This window comes from Rhagoletis pomonella, unplaced genomic scaffold, assembly GCF_013731165.1.
Source record: "Rhagoletis pomonella isolate Grant_MI unplaced genomic scaffold, Rhpom_1.0 Rhpom_scaffold_00004, whole genome shotgun sequence".
Lineage (NCBI taxonomy): Eukaryota > Metazoa > Arthropoda > Insecta > Diptera > Tephritidae > Rhagoletis > Rhagoletis pomonella.
In genome coordinates, this window is record NW_023458558.1 from 26,236,110 (window position 1) to 26,252,824 (window position 16,715).

At 38.5% G+C, this 16,715-nt stretch overlaps 4 protein-coding genes across 6 annotated transcripts; 1 reads left to right on the forward strand and 3 right to left on the reverse strand.

The window, feature by feature from the left end:
* Nucleotides 1-1,630: 1,630 nt before the first annotated feature.
* On the reverse strand, nucleotides 1,631-2,976 carry LOC118737342 (multiple coagulation factor deficiency protein 2 homolog). 2 transcript variants are annotated; one of them, XM_036467783.1, is made up of 3 exons: nucleotides 2,891-2,976; nucleotides 2,785-2,796; nucleotides 1,631-2,739 (listed from the first exon to the last, which is right to left on the reverse strand). In XM_036467783.1, exons 1-3 carry the CDS (start codon nucleotides 2,955-2,957, stop codon nucleotides 2,525-2,527), a joined length of 294 nt encoding a protein of 97 aa, XP_036323676.1. In that variant the 5' UTR covers nucleotides 2,958-2,976; the 3' UTR covers nucleotides 1,631-2,524. The 2 variants fall into 2 exon arrangements, with proteins under 2 accessions (XP_036323676.1, XP_036323675.1); XM_036467782.1 differs by having other exon boundaries at nucleotides 1,631-2,796.
* A 66-nt stretch (nucleotides 2,977-3,042) lies between these two features.
* On the reverse strand, nucleotides 3,043-10,011 carry LOC118737341 (glutenin, low molecular weight subunit-like). 2 transcript variants are annotated; one of them, XM_036467781.1, is made up of 5 exons: nucleotides 9,667-10,011; nucleotides 9,521-9,607; nucleotides 9,211-9,422; nucleotides 7,576-7,724; nucleotides 3,043-3,827 (listed from the first exon to the last, which is right to left on the reverse strand). In XM_036467781.1, the coding sequence occupies exons 1-5, from the start codon at nucleotides 9,889-9,891 to the stop codon at nucleotides 3,604-3,606; spliced, it is 897 nt and encodes a 298-aa protein (XP_036323674.1). In that variant the 5' UTR covers nucleotides 9,892-10,011; the 3' UTR covers nucleotides 3,043-3,603. The 2 variants fall into 2 exon arrangements, with proteins under 2 accessions (XP_036323674.1, XP_036323673.1); XM_036467780.1 differs by having other exon boundaries at nucleotides 9,211-9,437; nucleotides 9,667-10,010.
* A 585-nt stretch (nucleotides 10,012-10,596) lies between these two features.
* Nucleotides 10,597-11,694, forward strand: LOC118737344 (calmodulin-like protein 4). The gene is made up of 4 exons (XM_036467784.1): nucleotides 10,597-10,829; nucleotides 10,911-10,941; nucleotides 11,071-11,384; nucleotides 11,446-11,694. Exons 1-4 carry the CDS (start codon nucleotides 10,827-10,829, stop codon nucleotides 11,545-11,547), a joined length of 450 nt encoding a protein of 149 aa, XP_036323677.1. The 5' UTR covers nucleotides 10,597-10,826; the 3' UTR covers nucleotides 11,548-11,694.
* Nucleotides 11,676-12,998, reverse strand: LOC118737345 (40S ribosomal protein S20). The gene is made up of 4 exons (XM_036467785.1): nucleotides 12,857-12,998; nucleotides 12,573-12,728; nucleotides 12,243-12,332; nucleotides 11,676-11,845 (listed from the first exon to the last, which is right to left on the reverse strand). Exons 1-4 carry the CDS (start codon nucleotides 12,857-12,859, stop codon nucleotides 11,732-11,734), a joined length of 363 nt encoding a protein of 120 aa, XP_036323678.1. The 5' UTR covers nucleotides 12,860-12,998; the 3' UTR covers nucleotides 11,676-11,731.
* Nucleotides 12,999-16,715: the final 3,717 nt, after the last annotated feature.

Below are 16,715 nucleotides of genomic sequence, written 5' to 3' on the forward strand. Positions count from 1 at the left end.
CCGCCTTGATACCAAAATCGTGCTTGTCGACTTCAATGCCAGGGTGGGCAAAGAAGGGATCTTTGGAACCACCGTCGGAAAATTCAGCATCCACGATAAAGCGTCCGACAACGGACTAAGACTGATCGACTTTGCCGGGGCCCGATACATGGTAGTATACATAAAAGGATCCATCAAGCTACGTGGTTGTCTCCAGAAAAACAACAAGAAAAATCAATCTTGTTGTTATAGACGGAAGGCATGCTTCCAGTATTTTAGACGTACGTACACTCCGAGGCCCACACCTCGACTCGGACCACTATCTTGTTGCAGCCAAGATAAGCACCCGTCTCTGTGCAGCAAAAATGTGCGCACAAATATGCAAGGAAAGTTAAACGTCGAAAAGCTGCATTCATAACAGACAGCCAATGAATTCGCTACTCGACTCTCACACCTGCTCACAGAGAGCACTATTCAACAAACCGACATATGCGAGCAGTGGAACCACATTTCCCGCTTAGTAAGCACCGCCGCCGAAGAAGTAGTTGAATTTCAGCCAGCCCGAAAGAACAACTGGTACGATGGGGAGTGTCAGGAAGCGGCAGAGAAAAAAGATGCCGCCTACAGGGCCACGCTGCGATCGGGTGCAACGCACGCTTTGTGGGACCGGTATACGGATCTGAAGAGGGGAATGAAGGAAGAATGCCCGAAAAGTTTACCAAAGAGTTAGGCGACTTACAAAAGGTTTCAAGACCAAGGCGTCCTCCTGTAAGAACAACAATGGCGACCTAGTTACCGATGTTCAGAACGTACTTAAATTATGGAGGGAACACTTTTCCACCCTTCTGAATGGTAGCAACATGGAAATTTGTGGAGAAGAAGAACCCAAGCCCCCAGACGAAGATAACAGAGTCGATGTTCCTCGCCTGACTATAATGAGGTACGATTAGCAATACCCCGGCTGAAAAACAACAAAGTTTCTGGAGCTGACAGCCTGCCAGCTAAGCTATTCAAGTGCGGTGGCGAGGAGTTAATAAGGTGCATGCATCAACTCTTATGCAAAATAGGGTCAGAAGAACGCTTGCCTGACGACTGGAATTTAAGTGTGCTCTGCCCAATCCACAAGAGAGGCGACCCCGCCAATCGCGCCAACTACCGCGGTATCAGCCTTCTAAGCATAGGTTACAAGGTATTATCGTGCGTATTGTGTGAAAGACTGAAGCCCAATAGCAACGAACTGATTGGACCTTATCTGTGTTACTTTAGACCTGGCAAATCCGCCATAAATCAAGTTTTCACAATACGCCAAATCTTTGAAAAGACCCGCGAGAAAAGAGTCGACACTCACCACCTATTTGTCGACTTTAAAGCCGCTTTCGACAGCACTAAAAGGAGTTGTCTATACGCCGCTGTCTGAATTTGTCATCCCGTCAAAACTTATACGGCTGTGACGTTGAACAATGCCAACAGCTGTTGCAGACTTATAGGCTCTTTTGGGACTTACCACATTTTCTCTTTATGACTTTGTTCTTTTAATGTGAACTTGGCACATTTTCTATCAACCTGTTTTTAATTATTTTTTATTGTTAAAAGATTTCGTTTTTTTTTGTTAAAATTTATTTTATTGTTTAAAAATGATTAATAACCTGATACAGTCTTATTTCATTGCTGTTAACAAAAATAACTATTTTATATTACGCCTTATCATGAGTTTCATTTTCTCCGAACCGGTTCACTTTTCACGTTTGGTTTCCATGTATTTATTATGGGCGGAATACAAATTTTCGGGTGCAATTTTTTCGGCGAAACTCAGGATAAGGCAGATTGATTTATCACAGTTTTCGTGTGTCTGTAAATTACCGTTATATGGTAGATGCGCGTACTCAATGCCCGATTTCAAAGATTTTCAACAGATTTCTTAGCTAGGCCCTAAGCAAGGCTCGTACTGAATTTAGTAAGGCTTGATGAATGGGCTACTGAGATACAGGATTTCATCGTTAATGGGAGGGGTCGCGCCCATTTTCCAAAAATTGTTTTCCAAAATTCTATTAACCATACTAATTTTCAACAACTTACATCCAATATTTACTGAAATATCTTAGTTCTTGTATTTTGCGATAATACCTTTATATGTGAAGTGGGCGTAGTTACAGTCCGATTTCGCCCATTTTTTCTTGTTTTTTTTTTTGACTTAGCACATTTGCATACCACTGCATAACAACAAGTAAGAACGACATTACGGATACTTTTTTTTTTGTAATGATGTATTTTGAGTTGTGCTATCTAACTGCTTTAAAATCTCAATTTTCATAAAAAGTGGACTTAGCGCGTTTGTGAACGATATGTATTCTTGTTATTGTGCCAATTGAATATTTGAAATTTCTAGAGCACTGCCAGGCAGCTAGTAGCCTCGCGAGGCTATGTATGCGTTTGTATTATGCCTGGCACTGTTCTGGGCCATTAGAAGGAAAATTTCTTATGCTTATATTTTGTCGGTAACAAAAGGTATGTACATATGTATACAGAAGCTCAAATACTAATTTATTCATATTTTATTTGTTTTTTCGTGATCATCACCCATGTCCGCCTCTTCACTTTTGCGGTACTCCGCATAGTCCACATACCCATCATTATTCAAATCCATTCGCTTTAACACATAATCAACTATCTCAGACAAGTTTTCATCAGAATACACTTTGCCTGACTCTTCCGTGGCACCGTCATGTTGTTGTGGTAGTGGTTGCTCCGTCTTTTTGCCATGTGCATCTTGTTGTTGTGGTAGTGGTTGCTCCGTCTTTTTGCCATGTGCATCTTGCACTAAGATATAAAAGAATAAATATTAATTTAATATACATATTTTGTATTTAACCAGTAAAGATTGAAACAATATCAATGATGGGTATTTTTTTACCTAAATAAGCACACCAAAAACCATACCCTGCTAACTGCATCTGTTGTAAAATATTGAAGCTTTTCATGTTGTTCTAACTACTGCACCAAGTAAACGAAACAGTGAAATCTTAAAAATTAATGATTGCGAATATATGTATTTTAAATAAGAAATTACTCATTTTGTTTCGATTTTATTATTATTGATTTTCTTTGCGAAATTGTACCACAATCAGTCATATTTCGTTTGTATAACCCTAAAGATCTCTTTTTCTATTTTACGTCATTAATCAGATCTCGTTTAATCTTTATTTTCTTCAAAGTGTTGTAGAAAATTTAAATTAATTAACATTACATGTCGTTTTTATGAGCAAAGTTCTGAAATAGATATAAAGCAAATTAAATGAGACATATGTATGTATGTATAGAAGCTTTCAAAGGCTAGTAGAGAAGCCATATTCGAGTTGAAAAAGCTGCGAATTTAACATAATATTTGTTCGTATGTAAAGCTTGTTCGTATGTAAACTTGGAATGATCAAAATCAAAACGAAACACTGTTGGAAAAAAATTTGTGTGCATCCTATTAGTGAAGATGCTCTTCCAAAAAGTATCCATTGTTTTAACAAACTAAAAACAATTGACATTAATTTAAATCACATTTTTGCGGCCAATCACTCTGCTTTAAGTTATGCCGGAAATCCCATAAGCAAAGGTTTAAGAGTTTTTAGTAACACACTACTGTCCACTTTGAGGTTGCTGTTGTTGTTGTTTTTGTTGAGATGCCGCCACAGCCTTTTGTTGCGCCTTTATAAATTCAGGATAATCGATGTAACCATCGCGTGAAGTATCATCCATTTGTAGAATGGGATCAATTAATGCCACTAACTCTTCATCTGAGAAGATTTTCTCTTCTACATGTGGCGCCTGCTCATTGTGTTGTTGCTCCTTACTTCCTTGCTCTGTTAGTAAAAATCATTTGATTCAAGCCACCGTATGCGTATTCGATGAACATTCGTTTGATTTAATGAGATGTCGTTATTTAATTGTTTTAACCATACCAAGAAGAGTTAGCGATGAGCGGTAGCAATGGTGGTTGATGAGAAACAAAATGATGCAATTTGATGCAAGTACGTTGTAACAAAGTCATGGATTCACATGTAAATAAAGGGCCAAAACACACATAGTTATACAAACGGTTTGTTATATAAATGATGTATGTTTATGTAAAAATATGAATTTTTTATAAAATACATATGTATGTATGTATTTTTTATGTAGCAACAAAGGTTAAAAAAATGATAACATTTAGCTTTTCGGGAAAATACCATCATTGGCGAATTCGTTAGAAAATTTATGCGATAGGACAAGGGAGTATCACGGTTTATGAAATATTCAGACAATTGTGGGCCAAACGATGTACCGGGAAGGGGAAATCACTACCCTTTTGCGTGATGAGCGCCGAATTTTTCAATCTCAAGGAAAGCAGCAGAAAATAATATAATATACAGAGTTCTGATCGAGTCTTCAAATGTTTGTGGATTATTACCTCATCATAAGAAAACTCGGGTTCATTTCCTCAGAGACATACGCGTGGAGTGGAAGAAAATATGCATTTTTGCGGCTTGCATTTATCATAGCTGAACGTAAACATACCTACCAGGTAGTTTTTCCCACGATTAATATTTATATTTAGAAGATATTGATGGATTAGGCTTTTCTGAAAGAATTTACGAAAGAAATAACGATATTATTGAAAGTGAGATTGCATCGATGGAGGGGAGTATTAGCTAAGTGAGAGGGTACATTAAGAAACGATTGGTGTCATGGTGGCTTCACCAATGCCTAGATCTTGTCCGTGTGTTCGCGGAAATTCCATCTGACGTGCTGGAAGGTGGCTTTGCTTACAAAAAGTATCTGTTAAAGTGTTCTCTGCGGTAGCAACCGACCAGATCATCAAATTGTGCCACCTAAATGCGAACATTGCGTAGGTGGCGCTCGGGCAACAACAGAAAAGATACCAGCGATGAATAAACAAGCGCAAAAATATTTAAAACCGGGCGTCAATTTGCCTTGTATACAGTTACACCTGTGGGCGATTTGGAAGCCTTTGAAGAGGCGAGAAAAATTTTTTTTTCGAATTCTTTAATCCTTCTGCGCTACGAGGTTTGATCTCAAAACATTTCTAACGGCTGTTTTGGTCCTTGTGAAGGAGAGAGTGCGTCAATGTCCTCCAATAACCTGTAATGACAGATGGTGACGAACGCTTTGTATAAGTCCAGCGCTACCAGCTCTCTCGCAGGTGTGGGTGCGGTTAAACCCGCGAGTGTTTATGGACCTGGGTGATCATGGCATTGAGTGCTGTGATTGTACTAAGCATTTTACGGTGAAATACGAGAGTAGCATGACCCCAAGTGTCTTTGTTAGTTGGTGTCCGCGACTTAAGTAGTGGACCCACCCTCCCTATATTTCACAATCCAGGGTGGTGATTACACGATTTTGACGATGTTTCATAATTATTAGTGAAAACCAGTGCATGTACTTAGGTTTATCGAGCCTTAGCTGCCAAAAATATGTACGTAAGCGACATTTTTTTTCTTCAAATTTTTATTTTTGATGCAAAAGTGCATCTAGCTACTCTGGGAAGATTCCTGCACCAAAAGCTGTTATGCTTACGATTGCCGAAAAGGCAAAATGTACTGTAGATATTCATTCGTTGGTATTAACAAAATCCAATGCTAGTATGATAAAATAAAACGTAATCTCAACACATACATACATACATAGTACATAGTATACGTACAGTTGTCCACAAGTAATAGGAGTGCCGTTTATTATCTTTTTATAAGTGTAGTTGGTTATACAATAAACACCATATAATAGCCCTGTAAAATTAGACCGTTTCTTAAAAAAAAAAAATTTAACAGCAATTTTTTGATGCAGTTTACTTCTATTTGACACGTATGTGTATGTGCTATGTGTATCGCGTTCCCGGCCGTGATCTAAGCGTCGTACAAAAAAAAATGTTGGCACAAATGTTTTGGAGAATGAAATTCTCTACAACCTTGGAATTTCAATATGCTATGTATTTTCAACAGAAATTGTCAAAAATGGCTAAAACCGTGACGATGTAAAATTATTTCATTTTTGCCTAATTTTTTACAATAAAATTGCTATTTTTAAAAAACCTTCTGTATCGTAAACGTGGGAAATGAAATTCCCTACATATTTGTATTAAACCATTTTTTACGAAAAAAGCAAAATAAGCTTGCAAATTGGAAAAAACCCAAAAAAAACTTAAATCCAAGATGGCGAAATGTTGCCAAATGAAATTTAGGGGCAAGACTTTGGATCCATGATCTACGTGTCAAATAGAAGTAAACTGCATCAAAAAACGCTCTTACAATTTTTTTTCAATTATCCTACTAATTTTACTGGCCTAATAAGCTTACATTTAAAACTTAGTACGAAAATTATAAAAATGCTGCAAAATTTTCACGAAAATTTCAAACTTTTTAATCAGAATCTTTAGGAAAAATCTTGGTATGCGGTTTTGAAAATTTCAAACTTTTTAATCAGAATCTTTAGGAAAAATCTTGGTATGCGGTTTTGTAGCCCATTTATTTCTGATATAACAAAGTGCAAGTTTCAAGTTAGTAAAAAATCTTGATTTTTGGGAATTTTTTGGTTGAATGTGTTTCACGTTTTTTCCATGCAAAGTACATATCGAACACCTATGTATGTAGATCTAAAGTGGGTTAACTCAAAATTAACAGAGGTAAATTTAACAGCTAGTAGATCGTACAAATTCAACGCAATTAATACAAAAAAGGGTAAAACAGTAGTTTTTTAGTTAATGTATATCGTCGATGCTTTTGCGAAACCGCCCATCGACCAGATGCAAACCCGCCTAAATCGCCCTGAACTCCAGGCATCGAGATTTATGCATAAAAACCGTCCAATCGTTATTAAAACAACAGATTTGTAAAATAATAGCTAGAGAAAATACCGCCTATCAAGGCAGTGCCTTCAAAGAATAAACCTCCTTTTTTCCCTCTCCTGTGAAATTTTAGTTCCGTAAGATAGGCGGTTTTGCAATTGGGCGATGGGCGGTTTTGTAAAAACATCGACGATATATTTATGTAATCATAAAGAAAAAAATATTTCCATTAGTTGGATGAATAGATTTATACAAAAAAAAATCGCTCAACAATTTTTATTTTGAGCTGATCGCACTTAAGATCTTAGGTATGCGATATGTTCGATGATTTTCTTTTATATGGTGAGGCTGCCGGCAAAAAAAAAAATGCCAAAAATGGATGGGATTTTTCAGCAACTTGAAACTTGCACTTCATTAGACTAGAAATGAATGGACTGCAAAACTGCATACCATGATTTTTTAAAATTCTGATTAACAAGTTTGAAATTTTGGTGAAAAATCGCACAATTTTTATAATTTTTGTACAAAGATGGAATTTGAATTTATTTGGTGTTTGTTGTATATCCTGCTAGATTTGTATCAAAAAATAATAAACATTAAATAAACAAAAGAAAAATTGCGAAAATGTATTAAAATATCGCACTCGTATTATTTTGTGGACCACTGTATGTACATACGTGTGTGGTTGCAAGGACTCTACCGACACCATGCCATACCAATTAAGCATAAATAAATAAATATATTGGCAATTTAAAAATAAATAAAGTTACCATGCCAGTGGATAAGTGATTTTATTAACTCGCAGCCATCTAACTTGTTGTTGTTATCAGAATCATGCATTTTAAAGTAGTGAAATTGGAGCTCAGCTTCCGACATTTTGTTCGTATCGATTGGAATCTGCATATGCTCCTGAATATGGCTATGATAATAGAAAGAACGAATATTAATATTTTATAAAATTGTGCTCATGTACAATACGTGATATAAGCATACATATCGCTTCCTTAATACACAGAGGCCCTAACCAGCAATTTTTTTTTATTTTACAGGAGAAGCAAAAAAACATACAAATCAAATCATGCATACAAACGGTGACCATTCGTACCGATTTTGGCGGGACAGTACCCATTTTGAGAAAATCGTCACGCTGAATAATTTTTTAAAAGTTGGGACGTATAACTGTCCGGATTTTTCATACTTGTACCGATTAAGTCCCGATTTTCAGTGTTTTCTTTATTATTAATAGATTAACAATAGTCTCCCTCTACTGTGGAGCAAAAACGATTTTTCTGACAAAAGTGGCAAAAGCGCGGCTGACTTCTTACACGTTTCAATCGATCCACTTTTATTTCTCATGCTCGAAATTCGCATCCCCGCGTTAATTAAATCTGCACCCAAAATTTTTTTTTCATTCGGACACTTACTTTCAAAGAAAAATAAAAAAAATCCAAAACACTGCAAATTTTTCAATTGTTGATTTAAAAAAAAAAAACTATTTTGAATTTTGTAACAAAATCTACGCAGTGTACTTTTCGACTACAAAGCCTAAATATCATTGAAAAATATTAATCTTGGTAAATTCGGGGCCCACTTGAGGAACATTTGCATATGTAAACAACATTTTTGTCACTTAAAATGTTTATTAACCGACATCCAAAAAAGGAGGAGGTTATCAGTTCGTCGGAATATTTTTTTTTTATGTATGTTTTTGTACATATATTTCCCTCTCTGAATTTTGAGTTAGCTCACTTTAGATGTAGATGTGTGATATATTTGCTATTCAAAGGGAAGATGAGTACATTAGCAAGGAAGAAATATTTTTTCTTTCGAAGCCAATTGACAGATCGTTCGATTTTTTTACACATCAACGTACATTTCTGCGTGTTTCTGCGTACTTAACTTGAAAATTTTCAAGATTACGACATTCTTAAAGTAAACCGCTGGCATGTAACTTTGTGTTTCATTTTGTAAAACGTATTTTCTAAAGATAAGGCATAATCACTGTTCTTATACAGAAGTGCTGATAACAATTAAAGAAGATATATCGATTTATACGCATGGGGACTTGTCAGCACTTTTATAGAACATGGCGCAATTATCATGTAGAGAAAAATGAATGTTGTTACTTTGGTATAGGAATGCCCTATCATTTTTTTTAATACTGCTTTGTTGAAAATACGTAAGATTACCAGAGCTTAAAAGCAATCACTATAGCATTAGGGTACCTAGTTATAGTCCTTAGTAAAAAAGCCTTTTAAAGAAATTCGCAAACAAAGAACGGAGTTTTTTAATCACTCCACAAAGAAAAAAAATGTAGGTTGGGCCTTTCTATATTATGGTAACAACGAACCATATTGTTTTATACATAATTGTAATATTTAGGAATGGTAATGGTTTCCACTTACGCTCTTTCATGTTCCATATTGGCTGCATTTAAAACTTGCTGCTGCCCATGGTGTGCCTGATGAGGCGCATGTGGTTGGTTTTGCTGCAGTGATGGTTGTGGAGGCTGCTGTTGAAATTGTGGTTGCTGTTGCTGTTGGATTGGTTGTTGTCCTTGTTGTTGATACTGTGGTTGCTGCTGCTGTTGTACAGGTACCTGCTGATATTGCACTTGCTGTTGTTGTGGTTGCTAAATTTTGTTTTAAACTCATTTAACACACAAACATACATACGCACATCTATGAGGAATGTAAGAATTTTAATTGTACTCACATAGGTTTGAGGCGGAACATTGGGCGCATGGTGAACTTGCTGCTGTTGGTATTGGGGTTGAGAATTATGCTGCACTGGAACTTGTTGCTAAATATTTTTCCAATATGCGTTAAAAAAAAAACTTGGAAAACATTCATGTCACTTACGTAGTGTTGCGGAGGAACCCCTGGAGCCACACGTTGAGCAGTCGTAACTCCAAATAACATGAGCGAAAACAGCATCAGCGAAAAAGCTGCCAACTGTTTTTGTTGGAACGAGCATCTTGTTTGTGAACGCATTTTGGCAAACCTACGTGAAGTAGGCAGGGAAGCACGGCAGTATATTAAACCAATTTGTTCTGTTATCTTCTCACAGACCAATGCAGTGTTCATTCAATACAAAGTGCCAGACACTTGCAGTTGGGTAGGATTTGAGCAACCACGTCAAAAAACAAGATCAGAGAAATCCACACGTATACAACTTCGAAATGTCAATGGGATCGTTCAATGAATTCACAATGACATATTTTAGGGATGCACAACAAATTAGGAATAGCAAGTCGAAACTAAAGTATCGATATGGTACACTACATTATGTACAGACAGTGTTATCGAAATAAAAAGCCTCGATACCAACTATGTACATATACAAAATTGTGTATTCCAATTTCTACTTAGGTATAGAAAAACAATGAACTCTGGATAAAAGCTAATATTTTATACAACCAAAAACCTTTTTGTATATAACTGTGGTAAAAAAGAGAGAACACGTGATTTAGTGAATTTTTGTTGAGGTAACTGCCCATACAAAACAACGAAATTTAACAAAAATTTTTTGTTTATAACTATTAAATGGTTAATAATATAAACCTTGTGCCCTTGTACAGGGACCGAAACGCTTCGATTGGAACCCCTACCGACCAAATTACCCTAACTTATTACTTATAACAAAACAAAAAGTTTGTTTAAAATATTATGCTCATAAAAATTTGGTATTTTTTTTTTAGGTTTGGTATAAATTAAAAATTTTACACTGGTTACGATTCGAGCCCGTTTGATTAATCATAGGCATGATAAAAATATGTTTTTATCATGATCGTAGGTACTGAACACACTCAAAGATATAAAACGTCACGGTTGACAGAACAATTTGCAAAATTGTAATATTTGTTTTCGGAGGATATTTTTATTTTCGGTTTAAATTATCTATTATTAATCAAATATACCTTTTTGCATATATTATATACATACGTACAGGTGTATATATTTTTCATATTTTAAATAAGAAAATAAAGCGATTTCCAACATCTACATAGAGGCATCTCGATATGGTACGCAAATGTGAAAGTTTAACAATCTAAATAAACGGTGAATTATAAAAGCATTTATCTGATAATTTTACTATTTCACAGGCACGTTATTTCAAGGAGCAGGACATTGATGGTATGTATGTATAAATACTGTTTGTTTTATTAGGATTCACAAATTACAGACTTCCCTAAAAGGAGGTTAAAACGCTTTCTCCTTGCGCATTTTAGATATGTATGCATGACCTTTGTTATTTTTTAATAGAGTTTCGCGAATGCTTCTACCTGTTCGCACGGTCTGGACAGATCAATACGTTGGATGAGTTGACTGTAATTATGCGGTCTCTTGGATTATCGCCCACAATTCAAGAGTTAATTGCTTATTTGAAGAAGAAAGGTGGCAAAATGAGTTTTGCAGATTTCCTTGAAATTATGCATCAACATTCCAAAGTAGAGAAAATTCCCGATGAAGTTATTGCCGCATTCAAAGCTACCGATCCCCAAAATACGGGAACTATACCAGCCAGACAATTGCGAAACTTATTACAGAATTGGGGAGAGGGTTTGTCAGTACGCGAGGTATATATGTTAAACCGCATTTCAGATCTATCTGAACACTAATATATGTACATATTTCCAGGTCGACAATATTTTTCGCGAAGCTAATGTAAACAATAACAGCATGGTTCGATATGCAGATTTCATTAAAATTGCTTGCGCACCAGTGCCGGACTACTATTGAAAACCCATTCATACATATCTAATGGCAATCGCCGTAGAAATTTCTTTAATTTAAATATTCCCAATTTGCATATTTTCGTGCTTATTTTTCCAAAAATTATTTTATTTATATCCAATTAAAAGTCGGTATTTCTAGTTCTCTGTGCAAGTATATGTATTTTATTGTACAAAAATTATACACGTTCTTAGTTGGCAATGGTAACCTCTACCTCTACGCCAGCCTCGATGTTAATTGAGGTGATCTTCTTTACAATCTCCGAAGGTGAATGCAAATCGATGATACGCTTGTGGATTCTCATCTGAAAAAAAAACCGAATTTGTAGTATTGGATATACACAAGTATGAAACTGTTCATATGTAGGCGAAAATTTGTAAAACTCGGAGAGCCACTACAAAGTGGAATTATTCATAGTGGACTATGCGAGTGCGTTTAATATAGGCAAACAAATAGATACTGAGCTGAGTGTAAGGATGACAAAACTCCATATCAAATTTGCCATATATATATATATATATATATATATACATCACGTGACGTATGTATATGTACATAAATGCATGTGTAAAGTAAAAAGAACAATTTTTATGGTCTCGCCTACATAACGATTCAGTTTTGTTTCTGCACACAGACTGCCAATTAAGCAGACATCAAAAGTTTTATGGGTATATTATTTGCTAATGCAATTCAATTTTTACCTGGAAGCGATCCCAAGTCTTGGAACCTTCACCACAAGGAGTTTTACGAGTCGTAATGCGTAGAGTTTTGGTTGGCATGCGTACTGGGCCCTGCAATATAAATTAATAGTTAAGAATAATAATCTCAAGTTAGCATTAGTTATACGTGTAGCTTGAACATAAATAATTTTTTAATGCACTCATATAACATTGAAAAATAATGTCCAATCCAAGCCGAATATAATCTGGCACTAATTTAAAGACTAGACTAAGCTCTCAATTGAAGACAAAGCCTCCAGGTAAGTGCCGAAAAATATACATATATATTGCAAACAGACAAGAGACACCTACCTTGACGCGAAGATTCTGATTCTTCGCGCTATTTATCAGATCGCGACACACATTTTCTAAAGAACGCACGTTCCTGGAAGTCAACGTGATGCGAATGCGGTGAACTGATGCAGAATCAGCGCCTTGGGGCTTTTCGATATCCTTGGGAGCAGCAGCCTGCAAAATAAAAATTTGAGGTTATGCGTGTAAACTTACACGTGTCAATATATATCTCAATGTTTAAAGAACTTTAAGAATGTTGCAAAATTATCTTACAATTTCATACTAGACCACAAATAAATTACCATTTTTATTAAAATTTCTGGTCGAGGTATTCAAATGCTTGGCTATTGAACAGCGCTGAACCAGAGCTGGGAACGAAGTGAACGAGAAATTAGAGCTGGAAAACCATCCCTGGGACTATCGATAGTATCGATAGTCTGTAACTATAATGAACCATCGATAGTTTTTCGCAACCTTCGATACTGTCGATCTTTTTTACGTAGAATATGTCTACGGTCGGTGTTATGCAGAAATTTTGTTTGGCAAACTGCGTGCAACTGTTGTTGCAGCAAACTCGGAGAGAGCGAATTTGGCGACTCTCACAGCAAACTAATTTTGTTTGGTCAAACTGCAGGAAATTCGGTGTTGTCATATACAAAGATTTTAGACAATTGTTGCTATACACAAAAGTTGCCGTGATACCGAAAGCCAGAGAACTGAATTTATGCTGTAGGAGCTTAAAAGATTAGGGCACAGTTAATGGGCCTGAGCACACTAGCCTTCTCAGTCGGACTGAGCAGTCCACCACTCGAACGCACACTGGACTGGGCAGTCGGCCGAAAACAGGTTTCAGTTTTGTATACATGAACTACGCAGGATTTTGTTAGTGCATATGGCACATGAAAACAAAACGAAATAGAAAACACGTTGTCTATGTGTGCGTGTCAGTCCACCGTCAATCCGCGATTTTCGCGGACTGAAATGAGCGAGGTAAACTCGGACTCTCTTCCCCCTCTTATCCACACAAAACCGGTTTTAGGCGGACTGAGCAGTCCAGTGTGCGGAGGCCTATTTGCCTATACGATATAAAAAATATATTAATTGTGCGCGTTATGTACATCTGAAATTCTGATTTCGTGTTGGCAATAGCCATGAAAACCATAATGAACGTGCAACCCTGTGCCAAACTCGGCATAACCACCTCCGAGCAAACTAAGCAGCCGCCATTTAATTTGGCAAACAAAAGTTTGTCTGCATAACACCAACCTACGTTTCGATATAGAGGCTATGCTCATCAAATGGTGTAGTTGTAATATTTAGAGCTTCACAAAAACACTTATTGCACAAGAACTAGTGAAGCGATTTCAAAGAAACGTGTGGCGTTTCAAGAAAAAAAACCAAACAGATACATTTTAATAAGTAACCAATTCGGTATCTGTCGTAGAATCACCGGTAAATATTGGCTTATTTTGGAGCCAATTTTGAGCCTTTAAAGTGTTCTAGCAACCTATAATTCGCAGATATAACTTTCGTTTTCAGAATGTAGGTTCTTTAGAGCAATAGCAATAATTGTTGTTTCTGTTGTTGTAGCGGCTACAACGACCACGCCCAGATCAGTTAGTCCCTCAATCGTTGTTGTCAAGCTCCATTAACGGCAGCCCTAGGAAGCGTGCAGCCTCGACGGGGTCTGTCCATAGGGACAGTGGCGTTAGCATGGTGGGGTTTAGAGGGCATACGAAGAGGTGCTTTGAGTCATGGGCGACCCTCCGCATGGCGGGCATTCGATGAGAATATCTTCGTTTAATGTGCACCGGTATGAGTTCAACCTGCTGCAGTAACCAGAGCGCAGTTGGGCTATTATGGTCCGAGTCTCGCGAGCAAACGAAGTTCTGTCTCGTCCACGTCTGATGGTTGTGTGCCCAGAACGGCTTTCACAGGCCGGGAGTCTACAAACTCGAAACTGCCTCTCTGTGAATGCCGTTCAAGGCCTGTCAATAAGCAGTCGGTACAGAGGTTCTTTGATGAGCCTCTGGACCTCGTCCGTCAGTTCATAGGGATGCCTCCTGACGTGCCTGGGCGAAGGCTCTTCTGCAAGGGGTTGCCTGTTTGGATGGCCACATCTGTGGCCCCCAACCTGGAACTGCCTGTAGAGCATTATGTTACGCCCCCTTAACAGGGAGCATGTAGGCCTCGTGCAGGTGGTTTTCGGCGACATAAAGAGCCATCCTGTCGCTGTCCTAAGTGCCGTATTCTGGCAAGTCTGCAGATTCATCCACTGCGCCCTACTAGTCCCCTGTGACCACACGGGCGCAGCGTAGTACAGAATCGGCCGGCCAATTGCCTTGTGCGTTGCCGGCAATGTTTCTTTGTCTTTGCCCTAGGTCCTGCCGGCTAGCGACTTGAGGATCTTGATGCGGCTTTGTACTTTGTTGACAATTGCGGTTGTATGCGCCGAGAAGGAGAGCAGACTATCGAATGTTACTCCGAGTATCTTAGGGTTGTTCACCGTCGGAATTGGTGTATCATCGACATGAATTCCCAGTTGGAATCTGACCTCCTTCGTCCAGCTGGTAAAAAGTGAGGCTGAGGATTCTGTAGGGGAGAGGGTTGGGATCCGTGCAGTGAAGAAGCGGGAAATATCTGCGAGATAACCATTTACTTTCGAGCACAAGAACTGAGAATCGTTAAGTGCTGTTGTTGGGCTGTGCACTTTACGGAACCCATGCTGATGCATCGCTGGGGTCAGGGGTTTGTAAAATACGGGAGTAGCAAGGCCTCTAGTGCCTTCGTTACAGGGGAAAGAGGATTATCGGACGATAAGACTCTCCTGTTAGCTGGTTTCCTCGGTTTGAGCAGTGGGACCACTTTCCCCATCCTTCCTGATGTCTGGAATGACGAGAGTGGCGATGGACAAGTTGAGGACGTCCGTAAAGCTGGATTTACATGAGGCGATTTTCTGGGCGATTCAACATTGCTCCAGAAATATCGCCCGTGTAAATAGTGATTCAAAAATCGCTTGCCTCAAAGTAGACAGCAAGTCAACTTTTGCAGGCGATTGTCACCTGTCAAAAAATCACCTCATGTAAAGGCAGCTTAAAGCTCCGCTACTCCCGTAGGACCCAAATTTTTCAGCATCAGCATGCATATTCCGTCGGGTCCAATGGCTTTGGAGGCTTTCGCCTTCCCGATGGCTATCCTTACCTCACCGCTGGTGAAAACAAGAGGCGCACTTGGTCACTGGACGTTTCGCTTTATCCACCGGAAGATGCAAGATGCACTGCCGACCAAAATAGCTCACTAATCACTCCGAGTCCAACGAAGCGTGTTCACCAAAGTATATTTCAACTCTGTCGTCACGCTTCGTCGGGTTGGACAGTGACCTTACTGTTGACCAAAGCTTACTCACACCAGAGGCGAAGTTGCAGGTCTTCAGATGCTCTTCCCATTTCTTCCGCTTATGTACGTTCAAAATTTGCTGAATCCCCGAGTTGAGATCTCTATTACGGGGATTTCCGGGATCAGCCTGACGAAGGTTGTCGCGCTCATCGGCTTGGACAGCCGCTTCTGCAGGAAAATTAGGACGAGGGTCCGAGATGTATCCCGCTGTGATGAAGTGGGCTGCAGTAGCAGCGACAACTCTTACGTTCACCTACGTAAACGTCGGTTGGTATGGGTAGTGCAGCGAAGGCGCTTTCAGTAACATCCGCGAAGCCTTTCCAATCAGCTCTAGAAAAGTTGACATAGGTCCGGTAATGTGCGGAAGCAAAGTTTGCTGATTTATCAATCGATATGATTATGGGCAGATGGTTTGATGCTAAAGTCAGCATAGGTCGCCATGAGACGCTGTTTATCAGACCAGCGCTGACTATTGTTAGGTCTGGCGAGCTGCAGTAGCGGCCGATAATCCTGGTGCGTGCGTCGTCGTTCATTGTGCAGAACGTCGAATGGTCTATCTGATCAGCCAATTGTGTTCCCCTACGATCGCTTGACAGGCTTGAATGCCAAAGATCTTGGTGCGCATTGAAGTTACCAACTATATTCATTCAACCTATTTCATTACTGCATGGTGTGGCGCGTGATGAACGCTAGGCCTAACCATTATCTCGCTCGCGATCTTGACGGTATCCGTGCATCTTCGTCTCTTGGACCGCAGCTATTAAT

Coding starts and splice junctions, on each gene's coding strand:
- LOC118737342 (XM_036467782.1), bottom strand. CDS start 2,957: ATGAAAAGCTTCAATATTTTACAACAGATGCAGTTAGCAGGGTATGGT. Junction 2,797..2,890: donor TTTTTGGTGTGCTTATTTAG/GTAAAAAAATAC, acceptor TTTATATCTTAG/TGCAAGATGCACATGGCAAA.
- LOC118737344 (XM_036467784.1), top strand. Junction 10,942..11,070: donor CAAGGAGCAGGACATTGATG/GTATGTATGTAT, acceptor ATTTTTTAATAG/AGTTTCGCGAATGCTTCTAC. Junction 11,385..11,445: donor AGGGTTTGTCAGTACGCGAG/GTATATATGTTA, acceptor ACATATTTCCAG/GTCGACAATATTTTTCGCGA.
- LOC118737341 (XM_036467780.1), bottom strand. CDS start 9,891: ATGAACACTGCATTGGTCTGTGAGAAGATAACAGAACAAATTGGTTTA. Junction 9,608..9,666: donor GGGTTCCTCCGCAACACTAC/GTAAGTGACATG, acceptor AAAAATATTTAG/CAACAAGTTCCAGTGCAGCA. Junction 9,438..9,520: donor ATGTTCCGCCTCAAACCTAT/GTGAGTACAATT, acceptor AACAAAATTTAG/CAACCACAACAACAGCAAGT.
- LOC118737345 (XM_036467785.1), bottom strand. Junction 12,333..12,572: donor ATCAGAATCTTCGCGTCAAG/GTAGGTGTCTCT, acceptor TTTATATTGCAG/GGCCCAGTACGCATGCCAAC. Junction 11,846..12,242: donor AGACTTGGGATCGCTTCCAG/GTAAAAATTGAA, acceptor TTTTTTTTTCAG/ATGAGAATCCACAAGCGTAT.